Here is a 27,900-nt window from a genome sequence, read left to right on the forward strand (position 1 = left end):
GCTACCTGAAACACCTTTAAGGATGCACGAATGTATTATACTTTTTAATCATTTCATCAAGCCTTTTCAATGTATGTATGATTGTACAGTCACAGTGTATGGAATTATTTTTCTGTATGATACCCAGTTGAAAAAAATGTTGAAGTTTTAAGATGATTATTAAGTAGACTATCTCCTAGACTATGATGATTTTTTTTTCACATTTTTATGATTTCATGTAGTGAACTGAGCCAGTCTATATACTATGTCCAATATTACAATTTTAACATCAGTCCTCTTAGAAAAACTCTAGAATAGACTGGCTTTTGTCTCTATGAACATAAAAAAGAAAAAAAATCATAGAAATATCGTAATTATCAGTCTAGTGGCTAGTCTAATTATTAAGGGTATCCTATTTGCAAATGGCAAAATGTTTTTAGATTTCCAACAAAACAAACGAAGTATTATGACAATTACTATTTATATCACAGATTTCAAATGACAATGAACTCAACTGTACCAAAGATCTATAAAAATAAATAGATGTGTATTTTATACTTCTTTGACTGTACAAACTATAACATCACAGCACATATTAAATGATATTTTTATGTATAAAACCCCTCATAAGTAACGAGTTTTAGATGCGTTTGTAAGATTTACTGAGAAACTACTTTTAAAACTATGAGAGTTTTTAAGTAAGGTTATTGGACCCAAAAGAGTAAAATTGATACAGTAGTTTCAGATTCATAATTGTTGTAAAATAAAAAGATAGGATAAATATCTATCAATTTAATAAATTTGGGGAATGTGCCTTAATGTAAAAACAAAATACAACCATCATAATGTTTCAATTTTCAGATTCATTTTAAGATTTACTTAACAAAACCAACAATGTAATGATCATTTTATAACACTTCCAAAGAGTAAAAAACATAATAGTTTCTCCACTACCCAATCAAGTACCGATCAAGCGATCAATGAAGCATGCACAGATAAACTTTTACCTGTGACATGCCTGGGGCTAATTTCCACTACTGGACACCGTTTTATGGCTCTTTAGCCTGTGTATTGCTGTCAAATCAAGCCAGTTGCGCTGGTGTATAAATTTGTTAATTGAGGGGCCCATAGTAATAAAAATCGTAACTAGCCAGCCAGCTGGGGGGGGGGGGGGGGGGGGGGGCGCCCCCCCACCTGGACACGTGCCTGTGTACTGTGCAAAATTGTAATTTTAATGAAATGCAACTTCCTCTAAGGATTGCAATACAGTATTTGACATTTTCTTCTTTATATTTCAGACCTGAGAGACGATTTGGTAACATTCTACAAAGACACGCACAGTTCTATACCACTTTCACCGCTGTTTGAAGAGCACGACACTCCACTGGTAGATTTTTACGTTTTGCCACAAATGAATTCCATTGAAGTGCAGAACTTGTTTTCGGAAGGGGGAGAGATTAAAACTCCAGTCAAATTGTCAGACATGTTCAAGTCGGGAAACAAATGGAGTCGTGAAATATATTTAATTGCTGAAGCCGGTTTGGGGAAAACTGCATTTTCGAAATACCTTGCTGTAACGTGGTGCCAGGCTCATCGTCCAGAAAAGGAATTTGAAAAATATTTCCCAGAAGATGCAATAGATGTAATGCGCGAATTCGACTTTTTATTTCTGGTGTTGTTACGGGATTCTTCTGAGGGTTGCAGTATTGATAATTTGATAGTAAATCAAATTGTGCAAAATTTATCTCTCTCATGCACTATGACAGTAAGTTCCCTACAGGAGATCCTACATCGTGAAAGATGTTTAGTAATCTTAGATGCACTCGACGAGTGGACCCATCCTGGAGAAAAATGTGTAAAAGTACCAAAAACAATCCCTCATCGTAATGCACGTGAAAAGTGCACAATCCTGACAACGACGAGGCCTTGGAAATTAAGTGTCATTAATCTTAAAACCAGTCAAATAGATAAGAAAGTAGAGTTAGTAAAACTAACCTCGCAGTCAGCACAAGTGTTGAAGGAAAGGGCAATTTCAAAAATAAAAAAGCTAGATGTTTCTGATGCAAAACGCTTGGCAAAAGCCTTTAGTACAGAAATAAACGAGAAGAAACTTGAGAATCTGGAATCCGTTCCCCTCCTTTTGATGTATCTCATTTGTTTATGGTGTGACGATCTTCCTCTAGGAAAGTCAAAGAGTGAACTATATACAAACATTATTGAACTCCTGCTCTCAAGAACAGTTAGCATATACCCAGAACTAGAAATAACGAGCGAATCATCCCAGAGTGATATCCCACAATTCTGGAGTAAACACGTAAATTGTAAGAAATATTACGCGCTTCTAAAAGCGTTAGGACAATTGGCGTTTGAAACATTATTCAGTAAACAACGTGAAAGCACGCTAGTATTTAGTCAGTCAGTCACTGAAAGATATTTAAACAAAGACGATTTGAAGTTATGTCTTCTCTCAGGAATATTAACACAAAGTAAGGAAGTGAAATTAACCAGTGAAAGTTATAAAGTTTCGTTTTCCCACAAAACAGTACAGGAATATTTCTGTGCACTGTACATTTGCTGCCAAAGTGAAATTGATGTCGAAAAATTCAGCAGTGTACAAAATATTCTTGATATGTCGACAGTGTTTATTTTTATCAGTGGAATGAATGCAGAAATCATGTCTTCAATATCACGCGAATTAATGTCTGTAATCAGTGAAGATCAAATAACGAGAACATACAGATCTATGGCAGGTTACGATTACAGGTACGTTAATCCTCTGATAGACATACAAAACATGTACATTTCTTGTTTGAAAGAAAACACGGACAACACTTCTCTTTGTTTTCAGGATTTTATCATCGATAAAAAATGTCAACAAGAAAATCACTTCTTGAATTTAAAACATCTGGTGATACACAATAAAAGTAATATTATGTCATTAAGTATCAGAATAGAAGGCATTCGTTGTTTACGTGAACTTATCGATCAGTGTGAACTTGATGACCTGCACGGTGTCAAGAAAATATTCTACACTGGGGAATGTACTAAGGAAGCGGAAATTATTCGGTTGTTGACAAACAAGTCGTTGGAATGTGTAACTGTTCTATCAGCTACATGGCAAGGTAATAACTTTATAGCCAAACTTAGTTCTTGTTCCAGTGAACTGTCTAAAACATTTCAGAATATTTCTCAGTTACGAGCAATTAATATCGATTGTTTCAAGATGGAGCACGATGTGCTGAAGGAGTTTCTGAATTATATTATAAACAGAAAATCAATGGCGGAGATTAGTTTGTTCAACTTACACTGTGTCACACACGATATTTCCTGCGGAGGAATGAATTTGGACTTTTCCCAGCATTCAGATCTAAGGACGTTAGCATTGGGCGGTATACCTGTGTCACAATTAAAAGTGAATGTATCGTCGTTAGAGGAATGTCATGTAGGACATTTATCTAAACCCGGTCTGTCCACGTCATTGCTGAGAGAGCTGCCAGCAGCCAGTAAACTACACAGATTTAGTTGTAGTTCTCTAAAATCTTCCGGTGACATTGAAACATTGCTGCAGACATTACCATTGTTAGTTCCAGTGAAAGAAGTTAGGTTGGGGAGTATCAACCTAGGTGAAAGGTCACTGTCTCTGTCACCGGAAATGGTGAATATACAGCTTGTTTACTTGGAGAAGGTAACAATGTCTGGTTCATCATTACGTAATCTAGTTAAGGTAGTAGAGAAACTTCCACACTCAGTGACAGTAATAATGCGAGATTGTAATATAACACCGGAAACAGAATTTGCAGACGTTAAAAAATATATAAAAACATCGGAGAATTTCGTGGTCACGTTTGATGGAATCAATCGGTACGACAACAAGTACCTGTTTGAGTTTCAAACAACTGAAGCTGGAAGTCGAGTAGATTAAGTTAACCAGGGAACTTGGACTGATAGTGTAAATATTTTATAAACATTACTCATTGAATATATGCAACATAAAACATAACACATTGACATTACATATGACATGTATGTACAGATTTAAAAATAGCCACGCTTGCGAGTGAAATAGACTTGAAAATCAATTCTAGGAAAAGGAGTTAAAATAGTTGTGCATAGATCATGAAGAGGATGGGCGTTCTCATATCTGCATGGATTTATAACACAAGTAAGTTATTTTATTTGTTTTATCAAAGTAAATAATAAATTTACTATTTTTGATAAAGTTTTACAGAATTGAAACACGTTTTGTTTTATTGTTTATTTGGATTTTGGCCATGAAAGCCGTAAGCCACCACAAGTCTATACAGTACATAAAAAAGACCCAACACCTGTCAGTATGTAATCAAAGTCTATATATATTGCTTGACTAATGACGTGTGCGTTTTTCCATCCGTCCGTCCGTCCGTCATGATTAGTGTCAGAAGCAAAACTTTTTCGCCATTTTAGGTATAGACTTCAAACCTTATAACTGTTAAATCAAGATATTTACTTAAAACATTTTTATGCCCCCACTTTAGGGGGTGAAGGGTGGGGGGCATATAGATTTGCCCTTGTTCATCCGTCCGTCTGTCCTCCGTCTGTCCGTCCTTCGGAGAATGTTGTGTCACGTCTAGCTCCAAAAGTATTTGATGTACTGTAGTCACAAAACTTTACAGGAATGTTGGTCTGTATGTGTAGTTGTGCACTTGGGGTTTCGCATCCGGATTCATTCAGTCCTGTATGAGTTATGGCCCCTGACTTTGTAAAAATTGGTCATTTTAGTGTTGTGTCGCGCCTAGCTCCAAAAGTATTTGACATAGAGTCACCAACCTTTACAGGAATGTTGGTCATCATGTGTAGTTGTGCATCTGGGGTTTCGCATCCAGATTCATTGAGTCGTGTAGGAGTTACAGCCCCTGACTTTGTTGAAAATTGGACATTTTAATGTTGTGTCGCGCGTAGCTTCAAAAGTATTTGACCTAGAGTCACCAATGTTTACAGGAATGTTGGTCAGCATGTTCAGTTGTGCACCTGGGGTTTTGCGTCCAGATTCATTCAGTCGTGTAGGAGTTATGGCACCTGACTTAGTTGAAATTGGTCATTTAATGTTGTGTCAGGTGTAGCTCCAAAAGTATTTGACCTAGAGTCACCAAAGCTTACAGGAATGTTGGTCAGCATGTGCAGTTGTGCCCCTGGGGTTTCGCGTCCGGAATCATTCAGTCGTGTAGGAGTTACAGCCCCTGATTTTGTTAAGGATGACTACCCGTAATAGGCCTCAATTTCACCTTGTAAATGTAAGCTTTGAAAATGTCAAACGATAGAAAAAAGGTGCATATTGACAGATCATATAGTGACAGATTTCTTTTTGATATTTGTATCAGAATCATAAAATGCAGCTTTCTACCGCAAAAGTTTCTCGAAACTCAAGCTCAGATTCTCATAATCAAATATATTATATGTTTCCCATAGGCATCAATGTTAACTTCAGTACCGATTATCTCCCCCAAAAAATGATAAAATTCGAAAAATCCCACTTTAGGGGGTGGAGGGATGGGAGCGTTTGCCCTTGTTCGTCCGTCCGTCTGTCCTCCGTCTGTCCATCCTTCGGAGAATGTTGTGTCACGTCTAGCTCCAAAAGTATTTGATGTACTGTAGTCACAAAACTTTACAGGAATGTTGGTCAGTATGTGTAGTTGTGCACATGGGGTTTCGCATCCGGATTCATTCAGTCCTGTATGAGTTATGGCCCCTGACTTTGTAAAAATTGGTCATTTTAGTGTTGTGTTGCGCCTAGCTCCAAAAGTATTTGACGTAGAGTCACCAACCTTTACAGGAATGTTGGTCATCATGTGTAGTTGTGCATCTGGGGTTTCGCATCTAGGTTCATTGAGTCGTGTAGGAGTTACAGCCCCTGGCTTTGTTGAAAATTGGACATTTTAATGTTGTGTCGCGCGTAGCTTCAAAATTATTTGACCTAGAGTCACCAATGTTTACAGGAATGTTTGTCAGCATGTTCAGTTGTGCACCTGGGGTTTTGCGTCCAGATTCATTCAGTCGTGTAAGAGTTATGGCCCCTGACTTAGTTGAAATTGGTCATTTTAATGTTGTGTCAGGTGTAGCTCCAAAAGTATTTGACCTAGAGTCACCAAAGCTTACAGGAATCATTTGGTCAGCATGTGCAGTTGTGCACCTGGGGTTTCGCGTCCGGAATCATTCAGGCGTGTAGGAGTTACAGCCCCTGATTTTGTTAAGGATGACTACCCGTAATAGGCCTCAATTTCACCAAAAGCATACATACAACTCAACTTGTAAATGTAAGCTTTGAAAATGTCAAACGATAGAAAAAAGGTGCATATTGACAAATCATATAGTGACAGATTTCTTTTTGATATTTGTATCAGAATCATAAAATGCAGCTTTCTACCGCAAAAGTTTCTCGAAACTCAAGCTCAGATTCTCATAATCAAAGAAATTATATGTTTCCCATAGGCATCAATGTTAACTTCAATACCGATTATCTCCCCCCAAAAATGATAAAATTCGAAAACTCTCGGTGAAACATTTTTAATTTTATATGTCTTTAAAGTGACTAAATTTCATTTAAATATTACCATCCAGTCACAAGATATGAAATATGGCTATTACACCATGTTATCCTTAAAAATTGGTCATTTTAATGTTGTGCCATGCGTTACAAGCTCCAAAAGTATTTGACCTAGGGTCACCAAAGTTTACAGGAATGTTGGTCAGCATGTGCAGTTGTGCACCTGGGGTTTTGTGTCCAGATTCAGTCAGTATTGTAGGAGTTATGGCCCCTGACCTAGGAAAAAATTGTGTTTTTAATGTTTTGTCACACGTAGCTCCGAAAATATTTTACCTACAGTTATTACGAAGAGAAATGAGTTAGTTGATCTGTGTCCTTTGTCATGTAGCGGGGGCATTTGTGTCCCATGGATACATTTCTAGTTTTCCTTTTTTTGTTGGATTTAACGTTGAACCGACAGATGATAGGTCATATGGTGACTTTCCAGCTTTAATGGTGGAGGAAGACCCCAGGTGCCCCTCCGTGCATTATTTCAAAACGAGCAGGCACCTGGGTAGAACCACCGGCCTTCCGTATGCCAGCTAGATGGCTTCCTCACATGAAGAATTCAACGCATCGAGTGAGGCTCGAACCCACATCGATGAGGGGCAAGTGATTGGAAGTCAGTGACCTTAACCACTCGGCCACGGAGGCCCCTACTTGAAACTTGGAAACTTGGAATAAAGGCAGGTGTTGATGCAGACTGCAATAAAATAAAATGCAATCCTTCTGGCTCCGCCCTCCGGCCCCAGCCCCATCATTTTTAGCTCGACTGTTTGAAGAATAGTCCAGCTATTCTACTCACCCTGGCGTCGGCGCCGGCATCACACCTTGGTTAAAGTTTTGCATGCAAGAACATACAGCTATCAATTAAAATATAGCTTTGAAACTTAATTTTCTTTTTCTAGGGGTCAATTACCCACCTCACTGGGTCAAGTTCCAGAACTCTGACATTTATTTTGAGCAAATAATACCCTTTCTGGACAAAGAAAATCCACGTTAAAAGTTAACTGATGATGCAAGTTACTATCACCAAAACTAATGCAGATGTTGAATTTAAACTTCATATGTGTCTTTTGGGTTATAAAATGAGTAGATAGCATCAAGTCTCATATCTCTGACCTGCATATTTGCCAAATTATGCCCTCTCCAGGTTAAAGTTTTGCGTGCAAATATACACAGCTATTACTAAAAGGCATATAGATTTGAAACTTTTCTCTTTATTTTTCTAGATCAATTACCAACTTCACTCAGGGTCAATTCCCATAACTCTGACATTTATTTTGGACAAATTGTGTTAAAGTTTTACATGCAAGTTACTATCTCAAATTAATGCAGATATTGACTTGAAATTTCACATGTGTCTTCGGGGTTATAAAACTAACTGATAGCATCAAGTCCCAAAACTTTGACCTACATTTTGGCCAAATTATGCCCTTTTTGGACTTAGAAAATCCTGGTTAAAGTTTTGTGTGCAAGTACATACAGCTATTACTTAAAGGCATAATTATATATTTGAAATTTATTTTCTATTTTTCTACTTTACCATGCTATCTGTTTTTATTCTATTTCGAGGCTACTTTATCGATACTATCTTAATATTACACATTTCCAGAGTGACATACTTAATCCATGCTATTTATTGTTGCTACTTTATCCATAATTATCTATCATTACCTGTTTCCAGGCCTAATTTATCCATGCTGTCTATTATTACCCATTTCCAGACCTACATTACCATGCTATCTGTTGTTGCTACTTTATCCATGCCATCTGTTGTTGCTAATTTATCCATGCTATCTGTTATTACCCATTTCCAAACTTACATTACCATGATATCTGTTGTTTCTACTTTATCCATGCTATCTGTTATTACCCATTTCCAGACTTACATTACCATGCTGTCTGTTGTTGCTAATTTATCCATGCTGTCTATTATTACCCATTTCCAGACCTACATTACCATGCTATCTGTTGTTGCTAATTTATCCATGCTGTCTATTATTACCCATTTCCAGACCTACATTACCATGCTATCTGTTGTTGCTACTTTATCCATGCCATCTGTTGTTGCTAATTTATCAATGCTATCTGTTATTACCCATTTCCAAACCTACATTACCATGATATCTGTTGTTGCTACTTTATCCATGCTATCTGATATTACCCATTTCCAGACTTACATTACCATGATATCTGTTGTTGCTTCTTTATCCATGCTATCTGTTATTACCCATTTCCAGACTTACATTACCATGCTGTCTGTTGTTGCTAATTCATCCATGCTATCTTTTATTACCAATTTCCAGACCTACATTACCATGCTTTCTGTTGTTGCTACTTTATCCATGCTATCTATTATTACCCATTTCCAGACCTACATTACCATGCTTTCTGTTGTTGCTACTTTATCCATGCTATCTATTATTACCAATTTCCAGACCAACATTACCATGCTATCTGTTCTTGCTAATTTACCCATGCTATCTATTATTACCAATTTCCAGACCTACATTACCATGCTATCTGTTCTTGCTAATTTATCCATGCTATTGATTATTACCCATTTCCAGACTTACATTACCATGCTATCTGTTCTTGCTAATTTATCCATGCTGTCTATTATTACCCATTTCCAGACCTACATTACCATGCTATCTGTTCTTGCTAATTTACCCATGCTATCTGTTGTTGCTACTTTATCTATGCTATCTGTTGTTGCTACTTTATTCATGCTATCTGTTATTACCAATTTCCAGACCTACATTACCATGCTATCTGTTCTTGCTAATTTACCCATGCTATTGATTATTACCCATTTCCAGACCTACATTACCATGCTATGTAATAGTTATAGTATGTGTGAGAGTGTGTTACCAGGATATATCAGAGCTAGGGGTACATCGATTAGGGGTGTAACGATACATCGAACTATCGATGCATTGCGATACTAAGTGTCCCGATAGCATGCATCGATGGAAAAGTCACGATCCAATAACAATCGCCGATAGTTCCTTCAACAATCGATAGTTTCGATAGTTTTGAAATTTTTGTAAATACAGAAATAATTTATAATTTATAAACCAAGAAACAGAGCCAGCTTAACGTCTCCATTACAATAATTACCCTCACGGAATTAAACTACCATAAAGGACTGAGAAGTCTGTGAGATAATTAATAAATTTAGTTTCTTAGAAACTTTGATTAAATATATTTAAATAACCTGTTAATTTTAGATGAGAAAATGTACTATGGACATGGAGAAAGAAGGCTATATACTTGTATTATACAGCAAACTGTTCGGTAGGGCCCTTCATTTAGTGCTGGTACACCTTAATCCGATCCGTTAATTTTCGTCTTTTTTGATGCTTTGGGTTATTAAACATGTTGACATTCGCAACAAAATGGCCGATTCGTTTGAGTATACCTTGCATAGGTTTATTGGTTTACTTATTTTTCCGAAGCCAAGGAAGGCAAGAAATATTTAATGTTAGAATTATTTCTGTCCGTTTCAGTTACACAAACATCTCAATGTGTGTTAACAGCAATTATAAACAGTGCCGTCTCTTATACTGTGTAACAATGCCAGTTGGTAGCTTTACTGTATAAAATATGATGGCCGATAACTATTGCAATAGTATCGCAATAGTAACCTGCAATAGAATAGTATCGCAATAGTTTTTAAGCAATATCAATAGTATTGCAATAGTCAAAATTGGCCTCAATAGTCACCCCTAACATCGATGGTATTTTTCTCTGCACATATCGTCGAGGCCGGTAGGCCGAGACAGATATGTGAAGAGAAAAATAACGAGATGTACCCCTAGCTCTGATATATCCTGGTAACACACGAGCACTACATATTATAACTGTTTTATCGCATAGTTTATCATTAAAATTTATATATTATTTTCATTTAAATTTGTTTATTATTATTTTTACTATTTTGATTCCCTTTCTGCGCCTCGCTGACTGAAACACTAAAACTTCTGTTTTAGAAAATGTGTTCCCCAGTTAAAAGTACCCAACAAATTTCTGCATTGGTTTTAAATCTTTGCATGTCATTGACCAGACATATTGTAAAACTTGTTTTGTTTGTAAAAAAAAATCAAAGAAAAAGAAACATTTGAGAAATCTCAGAATTTCATATATTTCTGAATTTGGCAATAACTATCAAGTTTTTGAAATATTCTAGTTTATTTATTCTTTTACTTTATAAATGTAGGTGTTTGTGACAATTCTTTCTCTGTGAACTGTAAATTGGAGCTAAAATCATCTTTTCTTTGAAAGGAAAAAATTATACTCCCTTGATAGGACCTCAATAGAGAAAAAGTGTTCCGATATATATCGGAACAGTTTTACTGTGCTGATATATATCGGAACACTTTTTTTCTTATGAAACTCCATAGAGATTTCCGTGTTGATATATATCGCAACAGTTTTGTAAGATATCAGCACAGTTTTGTAGTAATAATGTGTGTTACTATGTATAACATGCTGCAAAGATCAAAGGAAAATTGCCGTACTATGCGATAACTGTTGTTGCTACTTTATCTATGCTATCTGTTGTTGCTAATTTATCCATGCTATCTATTATTACCTGTTTTAAGACCTACATTACCATGCTATCTGTTGTTGCTACTTTATCCATGCTATCTGTTGTTGCTAATGTATCCATGCTATCAGTTATTACTCATTTCCAGACCTACTTTATCCATGTTTCTTTATTATTACCAATATTATTACCCATTTCTAGGCCTACTTTATCCATGCTATCTATTATTACCAATTTTCAGATCTACTTTATCTATCACCCATTCCAAATCTTGTATATTTTATAGCCCTTTTCTAGGCTTCATTATACTTTATCCATTATATATATTGTTACAGTTTCCAGTCTTACTTTGTCCATGTTATCTAACTTTACACAATATCCAGGCTCACCTTTATTCACAGGATTGCTGTGGAATTGACCAATCAAAAGAGACAATGATGACAGAGTTACAGGAACTGTTTAGTCGTATGACAGCGGATGAGACGACTTTAATTAGCTCTATGATGCTCGTTATACTCTTTTGAAGAGCAGTTGTGTGGACAGTCGTCACAGGAGATGTGGGTTGTGTGATTCTGGCTGTGTCTTCATGGTGCACAGGAAAGACGGTAATGGTTATAGATAAAATTTTATAGCATAATTACTTAAATTCTAAGTGCTAAGGTAGAATGAGGAAAAATGAGTGATTGAGGAAATGTTGACGCATGATAATATTATAAATACCCTTATTGAATGGGTGGCAGGTCAGTAGTTACTCATTAGCCAAAGGTCTGAAAGTGCGAGGGCTAATAGTTTTGACTATTTACTGTCAAAACTTTCAATAAGACTTAGTGTTGTAAGGTTTGTGTCTTAAAAAATTATCTTTCACAATTTTATTTTACTATGTTGACTTATTACCCAATTAAGCATGCGTAATAAGACAGACCATTCATATAGCACATTTTGTTTTACTATGAAAACAGTGATCTATATAAGGAATCTTGTATTTTTGATAATTAATGACATTGCTAAATACTATCCATCCATCTTTTATTCCGTCCGTCCGTCTGTCAGAATGTTTGTCCACTCAATATATTTGAAACCGCTTGGTAGATTTACATGAAATCTCACTGTCAGTGCGATCATTACCAATCCTTGTTACATGTAGAAGGTCACAAAAGCCTAAATAGTTGTCCCTATATATTCTATATAAAACTGACCTGTTTTCAAAAAGCTACCAATTATAGCTAGACCCATTTCAGAGAACAAATCCTTACCTAATTTTAAAGAGTTATGATAAATCTCACACTGGATAACCGGCAATCCTGACGCCAGCTGGAAATGTAACCCAGCTGTAAATCGGTAGGTAAAGTTTTTCATTTATTTCTATTAAAACGAAGCCAATTCTTGCAAATCAACTTGACAGGTTTGTCAAGGAATGACCATGGCTTACATTTACCATTTCTGGGCCAAAAACAATCGTTATGTTTTGAGATATTCGCTAACAATTTCTTCAGTTTGAAAAATCGAGCAAAAATCCAAAGTTTTGCGCCAATTGTTTTGTTTATGAACAACCTGTGAAAACTTTTATCATCTGGTTTAACAGATGTGTCTTTTCGAAACACCTGTGTGAAGTTTCCGGGTTCTACGTTATTCCTGAAAAAGTATATTAGCCGTTAAATAGGCATGGCCGAGAAAAAAAGACTGTCGAAAACGGCCGCTGTATTTGAAATAGGCAGTCGTTGAAGTCAGCTGTCGGCTATCGAGAATACAGCTGTATAAAAGTAAAAAAAAACTGTCTTGTAGACATGTTATATGCCCCGTAGTGTCTCTTCTTTATGTATATTTTGTATCTGTTAAGTCTGTGTTTTTGCGATTTCTTTCGTCTTCCATTTGTGTAAAATTTGTATACTTGTAGTCAGTAAACAGTTTGTATATACTTATGTATGTATGGTCCTTATTGCCATGTCGAGTAATTCTGGTTGATTTCATTATCATTGTCCTTTTGGTTTAGGGTCTAAAACCTGCTTTGTTCCTTTCGTCCGTCTGCAGTGTCTTGTCCGGGCTCTGATTCTACATGCAATGACTGATTTTTAAGTATTGATTTTTAAACTTCAAACATGTGTTACCAATTATACAAGTATTAGTGAGACCCATTCATTAATGACCACCTCCAAAGTCATTATAACAAAAAAATCTTTAACACAGAGCTATATATAAGTATTTTGTGTCAGACTGGCAATTTCTACATGCATAGACAAAATTTCAAATATATTGTGTCGTATAGTAGAACTTTTATTTTCATGCGGTTTTATTTGATAGCTGACTGTGTATTGCAGGGTAATTTCACTTGTTTTAATATGTCCTTTTCATTACTTTTCTTCAATAAAAACATATTCTGGATGAAATAGCTGGTTTACATTTGCTAGGCAATGATATAATGGGTTTATTTCTTGTTTTCGCATAATACATGATATATAATTTCAAAATCAATACAATGTTATATTGTTTATGAATCATACATGTACTAATGTACAATACCTAGCGTTGAACAAAATAACAGTGTAAGACAGAAAGAGCAAATGTGTAAAGTGCACAAAAGGGGGATAACTCATGTGATCTACCTTGTTATATGTTGATTAAAGCTAATGTGGCTGCCATGTTAAGAAATAACTGATTAACAGTCATGTGAGATTTTGCAAAGTTCTGCTTATTTAGATTTGAAACAATAGTTTCCAATCGTTTGCCCCGAAACATCAACAACTTGCAGACTTAGACCATGAATAAACTGGTATTTGTTAAAAAGGTATTTATGAATAAAACAAAATAGCAGAATTGCATTAGGAGCAATTAAATAATTATGTATGAGCAAATAAGATTATACACCTATCTAGCACCACACTAAGAACACTTTTCATAACAAGAACGGGCATTTGAGATTCATTAATGATACTGAATTCTTCAAACGTAATTCAAAGGACTGACGACCAGAAGCAATCGTTTGCACTTGCAAAACCTGAGGTGAAATTACTTTCTGTAGTAGCCCGGAGGCACCTGTAGTGGTTTTCCTCCACCATCAAAAGCTGGCAGAATGGCAATATGTACTATATTGCTTCGGTGTAACTGCAAAAAATATATGGTTGGCTTTCGCATGGCGGAAAAATGGCAAGAACGCGTGAACTAGGTTAAAATTCAGCCCGGGTGTGAAGGAATATAGTCCTAAAGTCTCTTGAAATGAAAGTGCCATTTTTAAAAATAATTACGTTTCCGTCAAATCACTGCCAGTAATACTTTTTACATACAAAAGTATTCAAAATCATCGGAGTTAATGGATAGTCTATAAATGTTAACATCCGAGTTCAACGACAGCACTAGCGGCCGTTTTCGACAGTCTTTTTTTCCCGACCATGCCTATTTAACGGCTAATATACTTTTTCAGGAATAACGTAAAACCCGGAAACTTCACACAGGTGTTCCGAAAGGACACATCTGTTAAACCAGATGATAAAAATTGTCACAGGTTGTTCATAAACAAAACAATTGGCGCAAAACTTTGGATTTTAGCTCGATTTTTCAAACTGAAGAAATTGTTAGCGAATATCTCAAAACATAAGGATCGAATTTGGCCCAGAAATGGTAAATGTAAGCCATGTTCATTCCTTGACAAAACTGTCAAGTTGATTTGCAAGAATTGGCTTCGTTTTAATAGAAATAAATGAAAAACTTTACCTACTGATTTACAGCTGGGTTACATTTCCAGCTGGGTTACATTTCCAGCGGGCGTCAGGATAGCCGGTTATCCAGTGTGAATCTGATATAAAATGAAGAGAAAAGTAGGGGTCATGTATCTTCTAAGAGAGATTTCTCTGGTCACATTTGCTTACTGTAAACTGACATCAAAATCACACTGCTGTGACCTGGAAGTACTACTCATACTAAAATTGAGCTTGACTTCACCAAATACAACCAGTCCTGCTCTCCCATTTTTCCTACCAAAATGTCAAAAATACATGTATCCACAATGAAATTTAAACAGAAACTAGCCTCAATTTAGACTCTGTTGCCGTACCAAGTGAACAATTAGTGTTCAGATACCTGGCAGCCATTACGCGACTAGACCAGATGGCTCCCACGCTGGTTCCTTTAGTATAATCAGGTTAGAATATCATCTGCATTTTCCAGTTTTATGTTTTTTCGGTGGAGTTATGGCCCTTGATGCACAAGAATATTTATTATGGCCACTGCTCATATTAGTGGGAAGATTTCCACCAAACGTTACAGGTGGCATGTTCTGGTTCACTTATTTTCTTTGGAATTATTGCCTTTGATGTGTTATAATTTAGCTTGTCTGGGTATCTGCTGTTATACCACCTGGAGAAATATTACACAAAACTTTACAAATTTGATCATTGCCAAGCCTGCTTGACATGCATACTGCTTCTGTGTTTTTCAGCAGATTTATGACTCTTGATTTGTCAAATCTTATGATGTTCTGACACTCCTCTGATATGATTGGATGGATATTGTCCGAACCATATGCACATTATTGGCATGTTCAGGCTCAGTGATTTTCAGCAGAATAATGGCTTTTTATTTGTCAAATTTTATGATACTTAGGTAATTTCTCAAAATAAACCATTCGCCATGGTTCCACCAATTCTTACCTGAATTATTAGTGGCTGGATATAGATGTCTACGACATGTATATCTTTCCTTCATTGATTTTCTGCAGATACTGGTCGTTGATTTAGTGTTTACACTTCTTGTTGTATACAGTTAGGCTGAATTTCACCAAACCTCACATGTTAATTAGTGTGTTCAAAGCGTACTTGTGCCCAGACAAGCTAAATCATATCAAATCAAGGGTCATAACTCCACTGAAAATCAATGAAGGGCAGGTATGTCGTAGATATTACCCAGACTTGCCAATGATAATTCATGTAAGGTTTTGAGGAAATTTGCCCAGTTGTGTGTTTTGAGAAATTTCAAAAATATCATAAAATTTACCAAATAAAGAGCCATTACTCTGCTATAAATCACTGAACATGAACATTGCAGATAATATGCGCAAGATACTTTGTAAGTAAGGGACACAATTTTCAGATTATCACATATCATTTCATGTATTAATATAATTAGTAAGAAGTACATTCCTTGACATTAAGATTATGTGTAATAATATGATATGTATAAGTATTTAATCAATCTGTCACTATTTGATAGGAAAAATAATTGTTAAAAGTCGATATTTTCACTGTTACCGTTTAAGCTCAATTTTGCAGATGCTTATAAATTGGTTTTGTCGTTCAAGTATTCAAGTTAATACTCCAACACTGTTCATTTTCAAACAGCATACAATCAAAAGAGTGTTTTTAAAGAAGTGCAATGTGTTAACCCAGTGTTTAACAACCTTCACTGTCTAGTAACCTTCACTAAACTAGTACAGTGTTATAAAAAAAATGGTTTAAATGACAGTATTTGTTGTTTAAAACACAGGGTTAACATATTGCACTTCGTTAAGTCATGAGTATACAGCAAAAGGTCCAGAAAAATACTTGTGTCCGGAAACAACTTCAATACCAGTACTTAAACTACAAATGTTATATACTCACGAAATGTTTTGCTGATTTCTTTTCAGACCACAGGTTGCGATTAGTATGGAGATTCTGCTGTACTAAAGAGCAAGGTTTACTACAATGATCTGTCTCAGGCGGCAGCGATCGTAAATTAGTACATGGATCCTTGTTCAACGTAACAGTAATTCAGTTTATACAGACAGTTGGCTCAATTTGACTTTTGAACTGTATCACACCTTTATGAAAGTACTAACCTATATCTATATAGACAATCAGATGTATATAACAAACTGGATCCCAACTTCACTGAGAAATAATTGAGCTTGGAGACCAGCTCCATTGCCATACTGTGTAATGTTCAAAAGAAGACTTTTCAGTACAACGATAATTATCTTATTCAAAAGTGATAGGCTTGCAGAGAAATTCTATATTATATAAGAACTTGAGATTTAAAAACCAGTACATGTAAAATCACCTGTAGTGATCAGTGACATCCAAAAAGAAATGTTTATGATTTTAAATTTGAGCCAAGGGTGGAAGCAGTCAGATTTTTAGCTCACCTGTCACAAAGTGACAAGGTGAGCTTTTGTGATCGCGCGGTGTCCGTCGTCTGTTGTCCGTGCGTGCGTGCGTGCGTGCGTCCGTAAACTTTTGCTTGTGACCACTCTAGAGGTCACATTTTTCATTGGATCTTTATGAAAGTTGGTCAGAATGTTCACCTTGATGATATCTAGGTCAAGTTCGAAACTGGGTCACGTGCCTTCAAAAACTAGGTCAGTAGGTCTAAAAATAGATAACCTTGTGACCTCTCTAGAGGCCATATATTTCACAAGATCTTCATGAAAATTGGTCAGAATGTTCACCTTGATGATATCTAGATCAAGTTGGAAACTGGGTCACTTGCCATCAAAAACTAGGTCAGTAGGGCTAAAAATAGAAAAACCTTGTGACCTCTCTAGAGGCCATATATTTCACAAGATCTTCATGAAAATTGGTCAGAACATTCACCTTGATGATATCTAGGTCAAGTTTGAAACTGGGTCACGTGCCATCAAAAACTAGGTCAGTAGGTCAAATAATAGAAAAACCTTGTGACCTCTATAAAGGCCATATTTTTCATGGGATCTGTATGAAAGTTGGTCAGAATGTTCATCTTGATGATATCTAGGTCATCTTCGAAACTGGGTCACATACGGTCAAAAACTAGGTCAGTAGGTCTAAAAGTAGAAAAACCTTGTGACCTCTCTAGAGGCCATATATTTCACAAGATCTTCATGAAAATTGGTCAGAACGTTCACCTTGATGATATCTAGGTCAAGTTCGAAACTGGGTCACGTGCCATCAAAAACTAGGTCAGTAGGTCAAATAATAGAAAAACCTTGTGACCTCTCTAAAGGCCATATTTTTCATGGGATCTGTATGAAAGTTGGTCTGAATGTTCATCTTGATGATATCTAGGTCAAGTTTGAAACTGGGTCACGTGCGGTCAAAAACTAGGTCAGTAGGTCTAAAAATAGAAAAACCTTGTGACCTCTCTAGAGGCCATATATTTCATGAGATCTTCATGAAAATTGGTCAGAATGTTCACCTTGATGATATCTAGGTCAAGTTCGAAAGTGGGTCACGTGTCTTCAAAAACTAGGTCAGTAGGTCAAATAATAGAAAAACCTTGTGACCTCTCTAGAGGCCATATTTTTCATGGGATCTGTATGAAAGTTGGTCTGAATGTTCATCTTGATGATATCTAGGTCAAGGTCGAAAGTGGATCACGTGCCATCAAAAACTAGGTCAGTAGGTCAAATAATAGAAAAACCTTGTGACCTCTCTAAAGGCCATATTTTTCATGGGATCTGTATGAAAATTGGTATGAATGTTCATCTTGATGATATCTAGGTCAAGTTCGAAACAGGGTCATGTGCGGACAAAAACTAGGTCATTAGGTCTAAAAATAGAAAAACCTTGTGACCTCTCTAGAGGCCATACTTGTGAATGGATTTCCATTAAAATTGGTCAGAATGTTCACCTTGATGATATCTAGGTCAAGTTTGAAACTGGGTCACGTGCCTTAAAAAACTAGGTCAGTAGGTCAAATAATAAAAAAACCTTGTGACCTCTCTAGAGGCCATATTTTTCATGGGATCTGTATGAAAGTTGGTCTGAATGTTCATCTTGATGATATCTAGGTCAAGTTTGAAACTGGGTCAACTGCGGTCAAAAACTAGGTCAATAGGTCTAAAATTATTAAAATCTTTTGACCTCTCTAGAGGCCATATTTTTCAATGGATCTTCATGAAAATTGATCTGAATGTTCACCTTGATGATATCTAGGTCAGTTTCGAAACTGGGTCACATGCGGTCAAAAACTAGGCCAGTAGGTATAAAAATAGAAAAACCTTGTGACCTCTCTAGAGGCCATATTTTTCATGAGATCTTCATGAAAATTAGTGAGAATGTTCACCTTGATGATATCTAGGTAAAGTTCAAAACAGGGTCACGTACCTTCGAAAACTAGGTCAATAGGTCAAATAATAGAAAAACCTTGTGACCTCTGTAGTGACCATATTTTTCAATGGATCTTTATGAAAATTGGTCAGAATTTTTATCTTGATAATATCTAGGTCAAGTTCAAAACTGGGTCACATGAGCTCAAAAACTAGGTCACTATGTCAAATAATGACATCATACTCAAAACTGGGTCATGTGGGAAGAGGTGAGCGATTCAGGACCATCATGGTCCTCTTGTTTCAGACAATTTTAACATGTGACGCATATTTAAGTTCACGTCAGAACCAAGTGCACAATGCGAGCTTATTATCATAAACAACCTGTATCCGACGTCGTGTGTCAACTGTTCAAACTCCAGAGGTCTTATACTGACATTATCAAATTTAGACGAAATGACCTAGGTGTAAAAAAGTAGTTTTTCCACCGCTTCATCAATTTATGTACTGCCTAAATTGTGTTCACGATCAGGACTAATAGTACCCAGAGAAGTCAGATTTAGTATTATACTGTACATAGAATATCATTTACATATTTTATTTTGTACATACTCAGACAAGAGTATCCTTTGATAAACTGGTATACTGTCTATTTGTTATGCCTTTTAATGTTTCCTAATACTTTCTTTTAATACTCAGGGAAAACACTTTTGTTGTATTATGATCTTGTTTTGATTCATGGCACAACTTGAGGTTTTGATAAGAAATTGTGCTATCAGAAGTGTATAAATATGTTTTTGGCCTTCCATTTATCAGTTAGGTTTTTAGCTTTTTATTTCTTTATTGCGATTTAAATACTTTTCACACATTTTTTTGTACATAAATAAATATTGTTTGATTTAAATACAAGTAGATTGCCTATACATGTATGTAGCGTGTTTGTGGATGTCTAAGGTATCGCACAGTAATAAGGCACTTTGAAACATGAACAAACAAAACAATAGCTAAAATTTAATTCAATACACAACGTTTACGCTGCAAATAGTAAATTCCTCGTTGACCGAGCGGTGTTGGTATCCGTCTTATACTTTATCGTTGGGAGTTTGATTCCCAAACCCATATAAAAAGTATTAATTTTTAGCTCACCTGTCACATAGTGACAAGGTGAGCTTTTGTGATCACCCTTCGTCCGTCGTCAGTCCGTCCGTCCGTGCGTCAACAATTTCGTGTCTGCACGATAGTGGTTTCATTTATGATTTTATTTTAACCAAACTTGCACACAACTTGTATCACCATGAGATCTCGGTTCCTTTCTTGAACTGGCTAGATCCCATTATGGGTTCCAGAGTTATGGCCCCTGAAAGGGCCAAAATTAGCTATTTTGACCTTGTCTGCACAATAGCAGCTTCATTTATGATTTGAACTTAATCAAAAAAACTTACACAAAACTTGTGTCACCATAAGATCTTGGTTCCTTTTTTGAACCAGCCAGATCCCATTATGGGTTCCAGAGTTATGGCCCCTGAAAGGGCCAAAATTAGCTATTTTAACCTTGTCTGCACAATAGCAGCTTCATTTATGATTTTATTTTAACCAAACTTGCACACAACTTGTATCACTATAAGATCTTGGTTCCTTTCCTGAACTGGTGAAATTCCATTATGGGTTCCAGAGTTATGGCCCCTGAAAGGGCCAGAATTAGCTATTTTGACCTTGTCTGCACAATAGCAGCTTCATTTATGATTTGAATTTAATCAAACTTGCACAAAACTTGTGTCACCATAAGATCTCGGTTCCTTTTTTAAACCGGCCAGATCCCTTAATGGGTTCCAGAGTTATGGCCCCTGAAAGGGCGAAAATTTGCTGTTTTGACCTTGTCTGCACAATAGCAGCTTCATTTATGATTTGATTTTAACCAAACTTGCATACAACTTGTATTACCACAAGATCTTGGTTCCTTTCTTGAACTGGCCAGATTCCATCATGGGTTCCAGAGTTATGGCCCCTTAAAGGTCTAAAATTGGCTGTTTTGGCTTTTGCAGCCATATAGATACTTCATTTATGGTTTTATTTGATACAAACTTCCAAAATATCTTCAACAACAATGAATCTTGGATTCCATGACAAATCAGATCCAATCGTAGGTTCCAGAGTTATTTTATATCTGATTACCTCCCCTGATAGTAATCAAAATGGATTTATATCAGTAAGTACTTATAGGACTTATTTGAAATTTCATTATTGTCATTAGTTGGACTGAGCCAATGAGGGTAGATAACTATGGACTGATTTTATATCAAATTACCTCCCTTTATTTCAAATTAGAATGGGTATATCTCCGTAACTAATGAAGATACTGATCTGAAATTTCATTTATGTCAACAGGTTTATTTGGCAGATCCTTCTTTTGTTCATTTACAATAATTTTTTTTTAATTACTTCCCTTTTACGTTACTATAAATAGCTTATTTTTAGTAACTTTTTTATTATTGGCCGTAGGGAAAAACCGAGACCACTTTTCTGTGGTACAACATGGATGGTACCTCCAATTTTTAGGTGTATTTTGACATATCTGTACCTTGTAAGAATTTTTTTTCTTTTTGGTTAAATTTCTTCTCTTTGTTGTTCCTGTCCTTTGTGGACTTAGATATTTTTTCTGAGGACCTTCTTGTCCTCAAGTGCAATGATAACAGGTGAGCGATATAGGGCCATCATGGCCCTCTTGTTTATTTTTTTCAATACGATTCAATGATGACCGGACAAGTTTGTTAATCTAGTACTAACTTGTTCACTAATTTATATAGGTCACTGTTAACATGTAAACATGTTTAAATATGCTTCACCTTTAATATGATCTAATGTTTTAGGCTTTTGTAAATAAATTAGAAGCCAAAGAAAAACAAACTTGCACAAAGTTATATATAATATAAATTAAATACAAAATAAAGAAAATGACGGATGCAAAGTTTGAACCATTAAAATCTATCACTACGTAATAAATTATGTATATCTACCAAGTCTACTGTGCCATCAAGCCAGTTATTGATCTTACTTCCAATATTTTTTGTTTTAGAAGAGATTGCTAAGTATTGATTGTTTATAATTCTTTACATGTTGCTAAAAATAAAAACGCCATAATACTGTGCGGTACTTATAGTCAGGTTATAGAGATTTGCATTATTATTGTAGCACACTGATTCGTAACAGCGATGTACATGTACACTTGCTGTCTTGGTATATTTCATACGAACATTTGGTCAGATATGCAAATTTTGTCATATGTCGTCCGTCAACATTTGCCTTGTGAACACTCTAGAGGATATATTTGTGAGCCAGTCTTTATGAAACACAGTCTGAATGTTTATCTTGATGATCTCCAGGTCAAGTTCGAAACTGGGTTATGGGGGTAAAAACTAGGTCAGAAGGCCAGATCAAAGGAAAAGCTTGTAAACACTCTAGAGGCCACAGTTGTGACCCATTATTTATGAAATTTGCTCAGAATTGTTGTATTGATAACTTCTAGGCCAAGTTTCAATCTGGGTCATGTGAGGTCAAAGACTAGGTCACCCGGTCGAATCAGAGGGAATCCTTGTGAACACTCTAGAGGCCACAGTTTTGACTCAATCTTTATGATATTTGGGCAGAATGTTAGTCTTGATGATCATGTTCGACAGGGTTACGTGGGATAAAAAAGAAATATGTCAGTAGGTCATATCAAAAGAAAATCTTGTAAACACTTTAGTGACCAAAGTTATGACACAATATCTATGAAACTTGGTCAGAATGATTATCTTGATGATTTCTAGGTCAAGTCTGAATCTAAGTCATGTGGGGTCAAAAACTAGTCCATAGGTCAAATCAAAGGAAAACCTTGTGAATACTATAGAGACCACAATTTTCACACAATCTTTATGATGGTTGGTCAGAATGTTTTGTCTTTGTGATTTCTAGGTCAAGTCTGAATCTGGGTCATTTGGGCCAGATCAAATGAAAAGTTTTTTGACTTTCTAGGGGCCACAGTTGTGACCCAATATTTATGAAACTTGGTCAGAATGATTGTCTTGATGATTTCTAGGTGAGGTTTGAATCTGGGTCATTTGGGGTCAAAAACTAGGTCACCTGGTAAATTTTTTAAAAAAGCTTGTAAACACTCTAGAGGCCACAATTTTGACTCAATCTTTATGATACTTGGTCAGAATGTTTGTCTTAATCATCTTTGGGTCTAGTTTGAATCTGGGTTAAAAGCTACGTCATCAGTAGGCCAGATCAAATGAAAAGCTTTTTGACACTCTAGAGGCCACTGTTGTAACTCAATCTTTATGAAAGTTTGTCAGAATGTTTGACTTGATGAACTCTAGGTCAGATTTGAATCTTGGTCATGTTGGATCAGAAAGTAGGTCAGTAAGCCAGATCAAAGGAAAAGCTTGTGAACACTCTAAAGGCCACATTTGTTACCAAATCTTTATGAAACTTGGTCAGAATGTTTGTCTTGATGATCTCTAGGTCCAGTGTTAATGTAGGTAATAGAGTCAAAAACTAGGTCACATTGTCAAATCAAAGGAAAAGTTTGTGAACACTCTAATAGCATCATATGTGACCCAATCTATATGAAACTTGGTTAGAAGGTTTATCTTGATGATCTTTAGGTCAAATTCGAAACTTGGTCATTTAGGGTCAGTAGGCCTGATAAACTCTGGTGAGCGATATAGGGCTTTCATGGCCCTCTTGTTTTGTTTTACCATACAAGTGAAGTTTAAAGATTACATAGTACAAACAATCAATTTCCTTTGACATTCACATTCTAGAAATGTCTCATGTTTTACATTATATAGAAATAGAATATAGAATTAAAAAAAATAATACAAATTAAGTCATACTAAAGAACTTGGCCATTATAATCGTTTTAATCAAATTGAAGCTTAGTTGCGTTCTCTGCTTCCGAAGGATCTTTTCACAGCTTTCAAGGCGTACGCTAGAATTCACTGGTATTGAAAATGAGTTATCTGCCCTTTATTTCCCAATGTTGTTTTCAAAGATGGATAACTCTTTTTCCATTCCAGTGACATATTAATCTTATTGCATATTTTTGTTTGTTTAGATAATTTAGATAATTATCTTTCAATCTACAAAGTTTAAAGAAATTCTAATGTTGTGTCACAGTAGTGTGGTGGCAGACATATTGATTTACACCTGTCGGTGTTTGTGTGCATCTGTCTGTCACAATCTTGTTTTGACTCTAAGTCGGAGTTCTCACCCTAATTTCACTAAACATGAAGAAAATATGTTTGACCAGAAGTCCTCAAGACAAGTTTGATAGCGAACCAAATCGGCCCAGGCACTTCGGAATTAAGGCTCTTGATTACCAAAAATCAGCATTTTTACTATTGTCCAAGCTCCGAATCAAAATAGTTCTCATCAAATTTTCACGAAACATGACCAAATGTGTTTGACTCTAAGTCCTTACCCAGGTTTGAACTAGCCTAATCGACACATGCATTTTGGTATTATGGCACTTAAATTACCGAAAATTGGCCTTTTCACTCTTGTTTGCGCTGAACTATTCTCATCCATTCTTCACCAAACTTAAAAAAATAAGTCCTCAGCCAAGTTCGATAACCAGCGAAATCAACCCAGGCACTTTGCAATTATGGCCCTTGAATTACTGAAAATCAGCCTGTTTACTCTTGTCTAAGCTCCAAGTCGAGCAGTTCTCATCCGATCTTCACCAAACTTGAACCAATATTTTTGACCAGAAGTCCTCGGCTTAGTTCAATAACATTGCCACTTCAGAATTATGGCCATTGAATTACCCGAAATCAGCCTTTTTACTCTTCAAAGGAATATTTGTAGTGTGTAAACAGTGTATAAGGACTGACTTATTATTTAGGTGATTAGGTAGCTGTGGGAGACATGCGCTTTTCTCAAAAGCAACACCCATTTCGTATGTAAAGGAATTTAAGCATAATTTTTAGCTCGACTATTCATAGAATAGTGAGCTATTGGACTCGCCCATGCGTCGGCGTCGGCGTCCGTGTCTGCGACCCGATTTTGGTTAAGGTTTTGTATGTAAGCTGGTATCTCAGTAACCACTTGTGGGAATGGATTGAAACTTCACACACTTATTCACTGTGACAAACTGACTTACATTGCACAGGTTCCATAACTCTGCTTTGCTTTTTTACAAAATTATGCCCCTTTTTCTACTTAGAAATTTTTGGTTAAGGTTTTGTATGTAAGCTGGTAACTCAGTAACCACTTGTGAGAATGGATTGAAACTTCACACACTTATTCACTGTGATGAACTGACTTACATTGCACAGGTTCCATAACTCTATTTTGCTTTTTTACAAAATTATGCCCCTTTTTCTACTTAGAAATTTTTGGTTAAGGTTTTGTATGTAAGCTGGTAACTCAGTAACCACTTGTGGGAATGGATTGAAACTTCACACACTTATTCACTGTGATGAACTGACCTACATTGCACAGGTTCCATAACTCTGATATCTCAGTATCCACTAATTGGAATGGATTTAAACTTCACACACTTGTCACTGACAAGGCTGTTGAATAGTCCAGCGTTGCTGTCCTCCGACAGCTCTTGTTTTTTATGGCCTTAAGATGTTTTTTTTTATCTGATGCAAAAATACATACCATAATTATGTATTCAGCTGATATGATATACTCCTCTACTTTTCCATTTCTTACTGTTTTCAGCAATTGATTAGTAGATATTAGGTTAATCTAAATACCCTTTGTCAGCTACTTATTTGTTAAAAGATTGTTGATTTTATTTCCATAAACCATAAATGTGCTTCTTTATTCTGATGTGGGAAAGTATTTAGTCATTTATATAACAATTTTGACTGTTGCTGTTTTATTACATTCCGTATACTTGTAATTTGCTTGTACGTATTTTGTATATAACATGTTGCATAACTATAATATGTTTTTATTGTACAGTATGGTAAATGGTCTTATGATAACAAAATGAATGGGACCTCCATGGACAAGCTGTTAGGTCACTAACTTACCCACCTTTTACTGCTTTGTGTTCGAAACCAATGAAGCAATCTAGCTTGCTTACGAGATGTTGATGGTTTTACTTGGGCACCAGTACATGCCTAAAATAGTGCCTGGAGTAGCACTTTGGGTCTTCCCCATCAAAAGCAGAGAATTTGTCTTACGACCTATGATTGTGTGGTTCTGACTTTAAACTCTACCCAGGTATTGATGAACATCTACAAGTATGTTGTTGCTGCTTTCTTGCAAGTTAATCATTTTAATTGGCTACCTTAAAAATATGTATATAAACATTATGAAGTTTTATATTTGGTTGTAAACTCTGTACTATTGAACTTATGTTTATTGAAATGATTACTATAAAACTTTGTGTCACAGTTATGTCTTTAGTACTTAAGAGATACACTTAGACACTGGATAACTTTAATACAATTTATAATTTTGAAAACAGTACATGTATTTGTGTTGTTGTCTTTGAAAGCTGGTTAATCTAAAGACCTGGGCTCCTATTCATAAAGAATCTTAGAATCAACCAAATCAATCTAAAATATTTCTTATCTTATTTTTTTAGACTTAGCTAAGAGAAATTCTTAAGTTCTTATTCATAAAGCGACTTAGAAAAATCTTAGCGAAAAAAGTATAAGAAAATGTTTTTCTTAGTTTCATTTCTATGTCTACATTTAATATGAAATTAGGTGCTACCTATGACGCGGAAAGCCCGTCACAAGTTAAATTAAGCTTAATAAAGTCTATACAGTAAAGATGCAATTCATGAAAAACTGTTAACTGCGGTCATTGGCGTCCATTTTATTTTTACTTTTCTAAGATAATTCTTAAAAGTTAAGATAAGTGGCTACCCGTCTTAAATTTTAAGAGAAAAATCACCTACTTAAGATAATTTCTAAGCCAGATTTCGTTCTTAGAACAATTCTTAGGCAAAAATGTTTCTAAGACACATTTTAAGTCAAAAATGAGAAATACTTAGAAAATGATGACTTCTAAGATATATTTCTATCTAAGATTCTTTATGAATATGGGCCCTGTTCACAATTTAGCTACTAAGTTCTGTGTACATATATGTATGTCTCCCTCCCAGCTAGTTTTTGCATTTTATATGGGTGTTTTTGAGCTATATTGATAAGGTGAACAAAATCAAATATACTTTGAACAAAATATTAAATTACACAATTTAATTAACTATTTCATGAATTGTAATTGTATGAGTCAGGAACCATGATTTTGCCACTACAGCTTCAGTTTAATGTTTCATGAACAGTGTTTTTATGAGCCGGAAACTATAATTGTCCCTATACATCTTTCATGTTTGATATCGTGTTTTCATGAGCCAGAAACAATAATAAGGTCTACACATCTTCAGTTTGATGTTTCATCTACTGGGTTTGCAACCAGGAACCATACTTTTGCCTATACAATGTGTTTTCATGACCCAGGAAACATGGATTTGCCTATACATATCCAGTGTAATGTTGCATGAGCCGGGTTTTCATGATCCAGGAACAATAATTTTGTCTTTTCATATGCTCATATTATCTCGTTTTCAAATGTTTTTAATATTTTCAATGTATGAACATACCAAAATATGTGCAAAACATATTTTACTGATTATAGTTCTATGTTAATAATATACATGAAGTATTGTACTATTGAGAATGTGTTGAATTAAAAAGTAACTATTAAAGTTATATTTGAGTGTGTTATTGTTTGTTTTGGGTTAAGCGCCGTTTTTCAACAGTATTTCAGTTATGTAACAGCGGGCAGTTAACCTAACCAGTG

General features: G+C 35.6%; 1 protein-coding gene across 1 annotated transcript; it reads left to right on the forward strand.

Annotated features, from left to right (window-relative positions):
* The first annotated feature begins 493 nt into the window (after positions 1-493).
* On the forward strand, positions 494-27,809 carry LOC128548476 (uncharacterized). The gene is made up of 3 exons (XM_053523379.1): positions 494-4,141; positions 11,495-11,698; positions 16,708-27,809. The coding sequence occupies exon 1, from the start codon at positions 1,391-1,393 to the stop codon at positions 3,899-3,901; it is 2,511 nt and encodes an 836-aa protein (XP_053379354.1). The 5' UTR covers positions 494-1,390; the 3' UTR covers positions 3,902-4,141; positions 11,495-11,698; positions 16,708-27,809.
* The last annotated feature ends 91 nt before the right edge of the window (positions 27,810-27,900 follow it).

This window comes from Mercenaria mercenaria, chromosome 14 (assembly GCF_021730395.1).
Source record: "Mercenaria mercenaria strain notata chromosome 14, MADL_Memer_1, whole genome shotgun sequence".
Lineage (NCBI taxonomy): Eukaryota > Metazoa > Mollusca > Bivalvia > Venerida > Veneridae > Mercenaria > Mercenaria mercenaria.

Coding starts and splice junctions, on each gene's coding strand:
- LOC128548476 (XM_053523379.1), top strand. CDS start 1,391: ATGAATTCCATTGAAGTGCAGAACTTGTTTTCGGAAGGGGGAGAGATT.